The sequence below is a fragment of the Cupressus sempervirens genome, chromosome 4 (assembly GCF_028749045.1).
Source record: "Cupressus sempervirens isolate cs-2001-9-10 chromosome 4, ASM2874904v1, whole genome shotgun sequence".
NCBI classification, from domain to species: domain Eukaryota; kingdom Viridiplantae; phylum Streptophyta; class Pinopsida; order Cupressales; family Cupressaceae; genus Cupressus; species Cupressus sempervirens.
Genome location: NC_143121.1, coordinates 473,126,588 through 473,139,504, shown reverse-complemented (window position 1 = coordinate 473,139,504; position 12,917 = coordinate 473,126,588). Strand labels below are relative to the sequence as shown.

General features: G+C 37.4%; 1 protein-coding gene across 3 annotated transcripts in view; it reads right to left on the bottom strand.

The window, feature by feature from the left end:
* Window positions 1–12,917, bottom strand: part of LOC149562017 (Peptidase S41 family protein) — a 224,318-nt gene that overhangs the window by 88,859 nt on the left and 122,542 nt on the right. For 2 of the 3 annotated variants that reach the window (XM_089825553.1, XM_089825556.1), the window contains exons 6-7: window positions 11,493–11,581; window positions 10,759–10,794 (exon numbers count right to left, since the gene is read on the bottom strand). In XM_089825553.1, the coding sequence (XP_089681679.1) occupies window positions 10,759–10,794; window positions 11,493–11,581 (125 nt within the window). The remainder of the gene's footprint in view (window positions 1–10,758; window positions 10,795–11,492; window positions 11,582–12,917) is intronic. The other variant, XM_089825554.1, reaches the window with a different exon arrangement.

Genomic DNA, 12,917 nt, shown 5'->3' with positions numbered 1-12,917 from the left:
GTTAACCATTAATTGAAATCTTTGAATTATCCTCACTTGTTGTATCACTAACCATGTGCTCATGTGAAGATGTATAGCTGTTGTAATAAAAATCAGAATTTTCAGATTCATCAATTTGCTGATCCGTAGAATTTTTCTCATCATAAAAAGTCTCAGAGGAGGAACACGTGATTGACTTACATTGTTTTCCTTCACAACTACCCACTTTATGAATTATTTCAATAATTTGTGAGATTTCGTGTGCCCTTGAACCACAGTTATATTCTTCATAAGTGGCTGTCCCACTCGTTTGATTTTCAGCTTTGTGGATGAAGTAATGTGTTCAACTCAATTGAAGGTATAGCTCATCTACCTCACTCTCCTTGTCGTTCCCAAATTTTATTGCTAGATCTCTATCCATTAATAGTTGCAAGTACTTGTATTTTATCAATTTCAAAGTTTCAAAAATAGCATGTAAAAGAGGGCTTGTGGCACCACATACATTCTCATGCCTCTCTTCTATCACAATCTTCCGCATGAGATCCTCAATCAAATTGGAAGAATCATCCATCCTCATCAACACTTGGACAATCTTGTCCTCTTTAACCAAAAGCATATCCAATAAGTCAAGGATTGATAATGGTTTTTGACCATCTCCTTCGAACACAAGCGGTCTGTTCTCTATAGAAGCTTATGATTTTTCATCACTTAGGGAGAAAACATTTTCAAATATGTCCTCTAACTCAACGTGTGCTAGATCATCTATCCTGCCAACATTGCGGTCCATTTGCTTCTCCTCAATATTTGACATAATTTCCAGCCTAGTGTCAACATAAAAGTCATCCAAGTTAATTTCCATGTCACCAAATAAGATGCTGATGTTTTCCATGTCTAAATAAGATGGGGAGTTGCCAACATTGGCAGTTTGGTCAACTCTTCTACCTGGGCCATCAATATGCTCATCAGAAGGACTAGTATAAACAGCTCCATAAGATACTTCTATCTTCCAATTACCTATTAGTCTACTTGTGCCATTATTAGTACTACTATCAAGTTGATTGCTATCTTCCCTATGCAATTTTTTGTAACTATCCTCTACAAGGAGATCTCAAGCCAATTCATAGTATTTGTTTCTTATCATATCCGTCTTGTTTTGTAGCTCTAGCTGAAAGTCCATATAATTAATGAAAGGAAATTCTTTTTGAAACTTTGACGGGAATTTGTTATAATCATCATACAGTCTCCTTACTTCAGTTTTAATATCGAGTTGGAAGTCTCGTCCCACTTCCTCTGCCATGTAGCTTTTCATGTGCCTGAGATGGACCCAATCCTGTTTCATATGTTCTATTTGTAGGCTTATTTCTGCAAACTACACCTGTTTTGATTAGCGTAGCTGATTTCAAGACCAGTTGGCATGCACTAACTGCTATAGATTAACTGTCCCACTATGGTTGTTTACTAAATCTAATACCACTGCAATGAGCTTTACTAAATCTGACCACTGAGTTTTGATCCTGGAACTGGGGTATTTTGACAAACACTTGTCATGCAATCTTAACTCTCTTCAATGTATAAATGTTCTGAAAACAATTTGTGTCACCACTTGGAATTAAGCACTAGGGACTGAATGATTAACCATCAGTAAATACATTGAAAATCCACCCGGAAGGTAAATCTGACAGAAATAACATTAATCATTCATTCTAATGTGGACAATAGGAAACAATATATTCTCTGCTTTATTCTAGAAGTTATACTAGAATAATACAGTAATGACAGATAGAAACAAATCGCAAGGAAGTGGATTGATAAAGATCGACCCGTGTTGAGGTTGGACTGAGGAGAACTTGCGACTGCAACAATATTCTTTTACGCTGCTACAGGACGTTGTTTCCTTCAAATATTATGTGCTATGTTGTTGACAATGAACTCCTTCAACCTGTGAAATAGGAAGATGTTCCATGGATGTGGTTACTGCGCAAGCTTTGAAGGAAACTCTCTGATACCCCTATCAATGCCCCCTTCCAAACACCTCCCACCCAGCTGTAAGCAACGTTGCTCAACTAACATCCAGTCCCATGTAACTTCCAACAAACTCAGCATTCCCTTTTCCCTTGGCTTCCATATACTATGTTGTAGAAGAATAAGGTTCATCACTACGTAGGAAAAGATATGGCGCTTCCCTTAGACCCGACTGTCAACTACACCCTTTAATCCTGTACCTTTTTCTGCTTCTCTTTGAAGGATTCTCTCTCAAAGGTTCTCTATCTTTTCCAGCTTCAGAAATTTTAGGCCCTTCCTTCAACTCATCTATGATTGCTTCTGTTCCATCTGTTAAGGCATCTTTCTAAAGAAAAGAATCCAAACTCAAAGAAAGCATTTATGATGCTGGAAGTTGATTGATCGTGTTAACGCTGTAAAAGCTTCAGAAAGAGCGATTCCAGATAAAATACAAGTTGCAAGAGCCAAGACTAGCATAAGTCACACCATTACACCAGAAAAGTATACCGAGATACTGAGAATATCCTTCGTGAACATATTTGAAGTAGAACCTATAGCTATGCGAGTTCTGATGTCTTAACCAAGCGACCTACTATCCTTTGAGACTGCTTCTTGTATGCTAGCAGAATGGTGCTATCAATACTGGTGAAAAATCTCCTTCCTACGGGGGCCCGAACTAATGTGTATTACTCCACTTCTTATGTGTCCACCCTATCCGGTTGTGTGAAGATATTGCCAAGACATGCTCCTAGTTTATTCACGCAACTACTGTATTCATGTGAGTCTAACATTCCGACCTGTAGCAGAGCCACCGCTAGCCTCTACTCAACTGTTAGCCTTTACCTGTCACAGGTCAGTGTTTTACCACTGCTAATGAGTATCACGACCACGCCCAGAATACCGTATAAGAGGTCACGCCAACAGTCTTTACATTTACCTTGGAATGTTCAACCATCCGACTATCAACTAATACATTACTTTGCAATGATATTCTAACTGTAATATGCGAAATATGAGCCGTACCAACCCAACTGTCTGCTGCTGTAGCAACCCAAGGTGGAGTGAGACGTCTACCATTGTGCATAAATCAAGCTGTAGCCAAGGTGGACACTGTCTGGAGTGTTGGTCCGTATGCTGGAATTAAATCGTAACAGTCTGAAAATGGCTACACAATTTCAACCCATTGTATACTCTTTTCCGACGTGAGTGAAGGGCTATCATCACTGATAGGACTCGACCTATATCATCCTATGGCAACCCGTGTTCCAAATGAAATGGCAAAGGCTATGCACTTCCCGATATGGAAAAGAACGTGCGACTGTTGGATGTTTTGAAAGTGGGGTGAGCTACGTATTCCTGGGCCTTACCAACCACCTAGCATACCAATACTGACTCACTCGACTGGTAATGTTAATGTTGAGTCATCTAGCACACCCATTAAATCTATAATATCATTCTACTACCAAAGAAAGGACCTGTCTGCACTTACATTTAAATGGCTAAAAAGGAGACCATGCTTTTGCCGATTTCTGCCTGGATGTGTACTAAATCCAAGATGGAAGATTGGGGTGACATCCAACTTCCTTAATAACTCAAGGGGTTTCATCCTCTGAGTTTTCTAACCAATCACATTAAAGCAACGAGAACTCTCCATGTATTCAGTCCATAAAATCTTGTGTGTTAATTCCTCCTGCAATTTAATTACTAATATAATTTCATAGGCTGGCAGGATGCATGGCTCTAATACCACTGTAATAGCCCTTTTTGGATATTTTTCCAAAAACTTGTGATATAAAAGTGCAGGTTTAAACCCAAACAGAAAACCAATATTCAATATAAATTCCAGAACTTTAATCGATCTCTAACCAGCAGATACAAGAAAACTTGGAAAAGCTTGTTTTATTCCTCCAATATTCAGAAAGTATATATATAAACCAAGAGTTAACTCAAATATCCGCCAAAGATATTACTGTATTATATAACAACAATATAATAACATGCAATAATCCAAACTTATAAACAAAAATAGCAGTCAGATTGGCAAATGTAGATAAAACCTATAAGAAGGCTAGGTTTGCGTCCAACCTCCAAAAGCTTCTTCAAGGGTTTGCCTCCTTGAAGAGATAACCAATAACTGTCTGCAGCTCCTAGATTAATATTTGTTTTAAATATTATATTCTTCATAACTTCCCATGAGGAGCCTGTTGTACCTTTATCACTTTTTCCAATGTAATGCACGCTCTTTTAAACAATGTGGGATAAAGCACCTTTTTTGTCCTTTAGTCACTTAAGTGAACATAGTACCCTTTTAAATAAAGTGACAAGTTAAATGAACTTTAATAGTCACTTAGTCAATAAACCATATAATCATCAAGCATTAAAATAGCTAACCAAATGAACTCAGATAAGCATGTGCAATAGTTCGTTGGAAAGGTCTCGGCGAGACACTTCCAAACCAACACTGAGGTACCAAAAATACTGTGCTCTATTTACTTACTCAAAATAGTAAGCATCCGGATAACCTATCAAAATTGCTCTTATGGGTCTGAAACTAGAAATGTCTAGGCCAAACCTCGAACTAAACCCCATAAAGAACCTTTTTGCCCCCGAAACCTGGGCGAAGTGAGCCGGCAACACAGAATTATAATGTCGCAGAAAAAGGGGACATTACAGATAGGAAGGATTAGGAAGTGTACTTCCGAGAGTTGGCTTAGCTAAAGTAGTCTGGTGGATTGGAGAGTCACATCAGTGAGTTCCAGAGGCTTTTAGTTGTGCCTTCAACTGGAAAAATACCCAAGTTTTAAGCATGTGCCAAATATTGTATACTACTAGGCAGATTGCCATAAAGAAATTCAATCAAGAGAGAAGTTCTTCTCCAAGCTCATTGTTGAGCGGATTTGATTATATAATGTGAACATCAATGCGGATGACATCGAGGATGATAGTTCTACTATGACTTCCTCCACATATGAGAAAATTAAAGGTACACCTATTGTGTCTACTCCCCTACAAGACCCAACAGTTGACAATCTAACGAAACTAATGGAGAAAATTTTGGAGAGAACTGATAAATGGGTAGCATCGACAAGGCGAGGAGAAAGGGAATTGGTGCTAATGGTTCCTCTACGGGTGCAACCTCACGAGCAGCCCAGTCATCATCTGCTGCTACCTCAACTACTGTAGCTACTACATCTGCGGGTCCCTCACAGTCAATAGGCGGAGGAGGAGGTGATCAACCCCCAAAGCTAAATGTACAAACTACCATTATCTATGGAGGTGGCTCCCTACCTAATATCGGTGATGTAGGAGAAGCTGAGAAAGAGAAACAGAAAGAAAAAGAGGAGCAAGCTTCCCAGAAAGACTCCACGAACCATGTGATTAATCTAGATGGTGATAGCAACCAGCCGGAGGAGAATCCTCCAGATGATGGTCTCGATGGTGGTGATCGAGCGCAAGGCACACCAAAGCAGCAACAACGTGGCGACGAAGGCAATCCCCCTACGCACTCTATTACTAAAACTTTGGTTTTTCCTTTTGCTAGTAGGAAGGAAACTCCTCCAGTCACGAAGAAGCTCTTTGATGCTTTAGCATTACAATCGTCGCGGAATGTCCTCACAACTAAGTCTTGGTTGGAGGATACAATCGAAAAGAAAAGAAGAGTGGAGGAGAGTGCACCTCTGAAGAATTTGATCAGTCAACCTATGCAGCAGCAACCACCATCACAGAGAGTGAAGAGGCCAAGGACACTAGCCGCTCTTGGCACAGATGTTAACACTGGCCACATGATGATGGAGATTGTAGAACCACAGAAGGAAGGGGAGATAAAAGATTTTGACCCCGAGTGACTTCCAGGTGCAAACACACAACTCAGGCCCTCCAAGGCATGATACAATGGTCAATTTGTGGAAGTATACTAATGTGCGCATCGAGGATCGGTTGAAGGAGCTCAAACTGGCAAAGGCAACTCTTAAGCATAGTAACACGGGGACATGTCCACCCCCCCCCCCAATTTTACCCCACGTCCCAAAGACTTGGATGCATCGAGGACTTGGGGACTCCGTCCCTAGCAGCACCACCGAATTCTGCCACGTCCGCCAAGGATGGGGGTCATCCCGATGTTGACTATTTGTTGATTCAACTATTTATGTTCAATGTTCGATGTTCCAATTCAATCCAATGTTCAAGTATTTACTCTTTTATATTTTTGTATCTTATATTTTAATACATCTTTTGATAATTAGCATTTAAAGTGACATATGTATATATATACACAACCCCTCTTATCCCCAACCACCATCCCCCTGTCATCCTCCCACTATCCCCAAATTAAGGTCCCTATGTCCCCTCATCCTAGATACTTTTCCTCTCGTTCTGCTTTCCCCCATGGTGGTGTAACTATGCTCTTAAGGCCTCAAATAGGGAGCTCATATAGTATATCAGGGCAATGCTTGGGCCCCTTGCAGTCATTCCATCGGATAGTGCCACCCCAAGTACATTTGACCCTATGGTAGCAAAGAACAAGAATCTATTGGTCAAGCTACAACAGGAGAGGCATTTTGGACAGGTGGGTCGTACTTGGATCGATAGCATAAAAGCCCAAGGCCCTCCCCTAATAGAGAATCTCTGCAATTTGTGTATGGATGCATCAAAATTGAGAGAGGCGGTGTCTAGTCATCAAATCTCAATGCAAACAGAGTCTGAGAAGCTAACAGGTGAGTTGGCATTATTGCAAGAGATAATAGATATGAAGACTGACATAGTTGTTAGTCATGGGATCCTGAGGACTGGAAAAGAACCTCTGCTTCATTGGAAGCAATCATTGGAGTTCAAGAAGGAGAGTTTGGAGAAATCCGAACAAGAGATGAAGAATGTATGTGAATCACTATAGAAAGTCACAGAGAAAATCTATGTATACCTGAAGGATTTGCACAGTGAATTACAAGTTTCTCAAAACAGATAGTTGGAGGATATAGGACACATGAAGACAAAGTTTCTAAGCTCCATTGATATTGATGAAGCAATCAGTCCAACCAACTATCAGAATTTGAAGATAGAGGAGCTGACTACTATGGATGGCACACTAATGAAGGCGTCGAAAATGTTGCAGTCCCACGTCGACACAGTGGAAGAACTTATAGAAGATCGTGGTTATTAGGTAGTTGAAGCCGACAATGTGTATATTCCAAGTGTCAAGGAAATCAAAATAGCACTTGATGCAATAAAGGCGCATAAGGCCAAGTCGGTAGCTGCCAAGAAAAACTGACTGAAGTTGAAGCATTTCAGCTTCTTCCCTATAATTGTTTCAGATAAATTTTGACACATCTCTCTCTCTCTCTCTCTCTCTCTCTCTCTCTCTCTCTCTCTCTCTCTCTCTCTCTCTCCCCCCCCTTTTTGTTGCTTATTGGCATTCTCCTCGAATGTATGTAAACTTTTGTAATGATTGGAATCTAAAGGATCCATATATGTAACTTTTGAAGTTAATAGAAGGATCAGCGAATCTTGATGTAAAAATTGGTTGTTCAGTTAGATTAGATGTTTTCATTTCTATGCATGGAAATAGAATACAATTGATAGTGAAGCTATTGAGAGATGATAATCTGAGTGTTATTGTGGTCTTGGTAGTACGGGTAATCTAATTGTTGCTCTCACTTTCAGTTCTACATCTTTTTCCCCTATTTATGTTTGCATTGGTTAGATTAGTTTGCATTCTCTCTTCACCATGTCTAGGGAATGGAATATAATTAATGGTGAAATGTTAAGTTCGAGTAATCTAAGTGTTGTCATATCTTTGATTGTCTAGGTTTCCCCTAGTTGTCATTTGCATCTCTGTTAGCGTAGCTTTGCTTATAGAGGCATTGCATAATATAGATGCATATTAGAAGTTAATCTAGAGGGCGTAAAAGGGGTTTACATGTATTCATGTTTGTAGGTGTTGTACGCTACCAAAATCATTTTTTACTTGAGTTACTTGTGGTTACGGTTAACTTGGTAATTGCCTCTTTTGCTCTCTGGTTAAGAGCATACCCCAATTTAGAAATAAGATCTTATAAAAACATAATCCATTGCAAATCTTTGCATAGGGGAGTTGTACCCTTAAATTCTGAGGGTGGTGTTAGGGTCAATACAACAACCCATTTGTTGATTACAGTGTGTTTCTCAACCAAATTAAGCACTAAGAGTTGAGGTAAAACCAAAATTTAAAGAGGAACAAACTGTCAACCAACAATATGCTTACACAACCATGACCTACCTTGCCAAATCCATCAAATATAATCTTGTCAATAGGATTTCGTGGCAGTGTATATGGTTCACCCTTGAAATACCCAGCTCATAGATATGTGAAGTAAAAGAACTATAGAAATAAGAAGCCATATTCATTTACCTTCATCCAGGCTTCATTGGACACATGCTTCTTTGGAAGCTCCTTATCAAACAAGCACATGTAATGCCAAGAGAAAGCATCTTGTACCCTCTTATAATGCATAAAACTAGTCTAAAAGCAATTGATTATAATCCTTCCAAATAGGCACCAATGTCCTATCCCCACTAGTGCAAAGTCTTGAGAAAGATCCCAGAGCAGAAAAAATATACAACAAATAAGAATTCATGTAGAATGTGTTAGTGGTAGTAACCTAGGACAATTGCTTGCAAAGGATATCACTGATCATCTCTCCCAAGAATATCTTCTATTGCTTGGTTCTACCAATTAGAGAGATGTATTTGTACATCCAAGGCTCAAAAGTGTTAGTTCTTTTGAATCCTCTAATGCAACTAAGCAAAGTGATGAGATCATTGATCTCTTCTTTGAATTTTGTACAGCGCACCCCCTTTGACCATCTCATGACATTAGGCCTCTTGCTAATCAACCAATTATCATTGATGTATTTCATGTGGTATGTATTGTCTTCATTCCACCTCTCCAAAGCCTTTTGCTTCTCAATATCTAGACTTGTGATACTGTTTCCATCTTGATCTCCAATTGTTCTAGATGGGTGATCATAGTTTCTGGCACAAGAAAACATGAACTCTAGTTCTAGAGAAGCCAATGGGGTAAGTGGAGACCATGTGTATGCTTCTATGCTTAATGCAAAACATGTCTTCTAATAGTGCAGCATCCACTGTTCTTAGAAAATCTTCTATGTCCATGTGTGAGATATCGGTATATTTAATCTCTTCACAATGTGACGTAACCTACGAAGGAGGAATGGAGTTGTAATACTGATTATGTTGGTATTTCATCTTCTTTTTCTATTTACCTCTGACTGATGCAGCTTCTTCTAACATGGGAAACTTGTGAGCGTGAGCAACTGTTACATAAAAATTTCACAAGGTACGTCATCATGGGACAAATCAATTGCATACTTTTTGATGCACAAATTTGAATTTTGGAATGTTGTACTAGAGAACCAAAAATTGCGGCAATTCATGCGATTCCCTCGATTCGGCGATAAGAAACCTATTGGACGATTTTTGACAAGCTGCTGAATCGGATAGCCATGAATCGACTCAAAAAATTGGGCAGCCCAATTGGGCAACTTGAAGACAAAAAAAAAATACAACTTCTTTTAATAATTTTTTTTACATTTCTCTTTCTTATAATCCCAAAAAGCCTTCTATTTGTCGAGTATAACAAAAAGAGAGGAAAAGTGAGCGATAGACTTGAGCTAGAGCTAGAGAAGATAGACTTGCTTTTTCATTTTGTTTACAAATAGACTTATGTTTCATGGATCTTCATCTTATATACATTTATGATTTGATGTCATTCATTTTATGAGTCTTTATGTTGCATACATTTATGATTTGACAACATTTATAATTTTGTATATGTATGTTATATGATCCTATGTTTTCTATTTACTTCAGCTACAAATTACAATTTACATTTTATGTATGTGATGTTTTTATCATTTATGTTCTTTGTTTATGTATGTTAGCTTCTATTTAATGATGTTACAGTGTTTTCAAGTTATAGTCAATAGTGCATGAAACAAGTTTTAAATCGTTAAAATCTCTAGCTTTCAAGGGTTTTTCACTTAGCCGATTCATGAGTCAAGTCGGCCTTGTCGATTCTAAGTTTTGGTTCTTTGTGTTGTACCAAGTTATATTCCTAAAAATGAGAACAATCCAAATACAACCCCATATTGAAGTCTAATATTGTGTGCGTACTTATAAAATTATTTTTTTTTTTTTAAATTTTATGTTTAGTTAGACCTCAAGGAGCTTTGCCATACAATTTGAAGAATGGTTTTACTCTACATATTGTTTCATTTTTATTGTCCCATAAGAGATAAATTGAAATGATAACAGAATATAAACTATAGAGGAAGATTTATTGATTACACACTAATCATCCTTGCATCTATAACAATAGGCATAGCATGAAGAATATACACAACAATAACCATACAAGTGAATGAACTCTTGCTGGTAATTGAGGTACACTCACTTTCAAATCTTCAGCCTAAGGAAGGGAAAACACAGCTTGATGAATGGAGAAAAATAAGATTCTATTGATTACTCCTTGCTCCTGCAAATTACAAAGTTTTCGTTTCCACTTTTATATACAATGTGAATTCCTCCACTAACCTTTTATATTTGAAGTCAAGGTAACTCTTGTATGTTCTAATCTACTCATACAATAGCCTGTTCCTAAAAGTAAGAAGGTCTTATCATTTTCTCATCGAGTAAATTTCCATGGAAAAAATTAAATTTGCTTGATAGTTTTCCACTTTATGGAATAACAATTTGCAATTAGAAAGGGTAGGAGAATTAAATGACCTCTCTGATTTTTCCTTCACCCTCATAATCGCCTGCCTGATAAAACAAGGTAACAGAAGTATGTCAAATGAAGGAAAAAACTGTTAGAAATACCAATTGAGTCCATCAACAATATTTTCTTCAATTATGGAAGTTGAATTTTTCTTTATTGAGTAATTAAAGTGTTTTGTTACTAACATAAGGAGTTTGGATATCCACCAAAATCAATCTGCATGGTGCCTTCCTAGACTAGGAATTGAGTCAAACACAATGTGCATAAGGCTTCCATCTCATTTACCTACTGTGCTCATTTTCATTTTCTCTTTAAATTTCAATCATGTGGATATCTTGATGGATTTATCTAGAATGTTCATATTATCTACCTTTTATTACAATTTTTGTTTTGGGCAATTGGTACACTAATAAACACAGCAGGCTTCCATCTCATTTACCTACTGTGCTCATTTTCATTTTCTCTTTAAAATTCAATCATGTGGATGTCTTGATGGATTTATCTAGAATGTTCATATTATCTACCTTTTATTACAATTTTTGTTTTGGGCAATTGGTACACTAATAAACACAGCACCAACATTACAATTTTCATTAACAGGATGTCTTCAACTTATTTTTCAGGTTATCAAAAAATGTTATGGCCCGATTGATGATTTTATAATCATGTTGAATTTCCACTAACAAATTATGCATATTGACCATTGAACAAAAAAGGACTAATAAAAGTGAAAAGTTATTACATTCCGTAGCTTAATCCTAACAGACGTGCCAACATGCCCTCTAAGCTTTTGTGCAGCTTCTTCTCCATTCATTCCTGCAAGGGATTCACCTGTAATATCAACAAGAAACTGATGGATAAGGGGTCGATTTTGCAATACGATTTCATTATTTCTAGTAAAATTCATTAATTCTGCATGTCCTTCTCAAGCGTGAACATTATAAATTTAAAAAAAAAAGACGAAAAAAGAACTTTTGCAACATCATCAAAATTTGTCAATGGAACAAATCATGAAACAAGTAAATGCTAACATCTTACAAATTTTGATCCTAAAGTCAAAAACTGTTGTGTTTTGATGCTTGCCCCATTAGACAGAAGATTTTATAACTGAGCTTGTGTCACCATTGCCTCCCTTCAATGTGAATTAATGTGATGATTCCAACATTTTTTTATAATATTTGTTATATAGTTATTGGCATATGATAATAAAAATGGCCTAATTGGCAATTTTCAATAGTATGGTGGGTCAAGGTATGTTCAGACACTCGTCAATCATTTATGGCATCATCATCACATGTATCATTATGTATAACCCAATTTTTGCCAGCAAGAGATTACTATTAGCCTATTACTGTGATCCTCATAAGCTAATTATTGTGTATAGAGGGTCTTATAAAGTAATGGCTTGGCTTGGGAGGGTCTTGTCCTCTCCATAATTCAGTAAGTTACAGGTTGGTCTTCATTTAGCTCAGATTAGACTTTCTTTGGGCTTAGTTTTGTGTACTTACTATTTGTGATAAGTCAAGTGTTGATTAAGAGGGACCCTTTCTATTTTTGGGAAGTGCACTTGGTCAAATGCTATAATGTCCCCATTTTGGTTGACATCGTTTTGCATGCTGAATCAGTCTATCACGGACTCTCGTAGACTGGTGATTGTGATGAGGGTCATTCTGGCGTTTATTTGAGGATTGTATGGCTTATTATGCTCTTAGAGATATTATTTTATCATTACTTTTTATACGCGGCCTACATGTTATAATTTTAAGTTGAGTTGCACTTTTTATTTTATAAAGTTATTTAATTATAAAAGTGCATTATAATGAGTTTTTATAATGGATGCTTCTAGAAGTTCTTAGTAACTTCTTAGAAAAGTGAATAAATAGAGGGTTTGGCCTCTCATTTGCATGGACGGGATTTGATAATTCAACTACATTCTTTTTGAGCATTTGTGGCACCATCCAGGTCTGCAAATATTCAGCATAATCCTTGAGAACGATACCTCTCAAGAGATTGCATAACTGAGGAAGTGAAAGACTTCTGAAGGGTTGCACTTTGGAAGTGGTATTCAGCCATTTCAAGTTGAGCTTAATTTGTATACTCAGACTACTTGAGGGTTTGATTTCTTCGAAAAAAGCAGAACCGAAAAAAAAGCAAGCCGAAAAAGAAA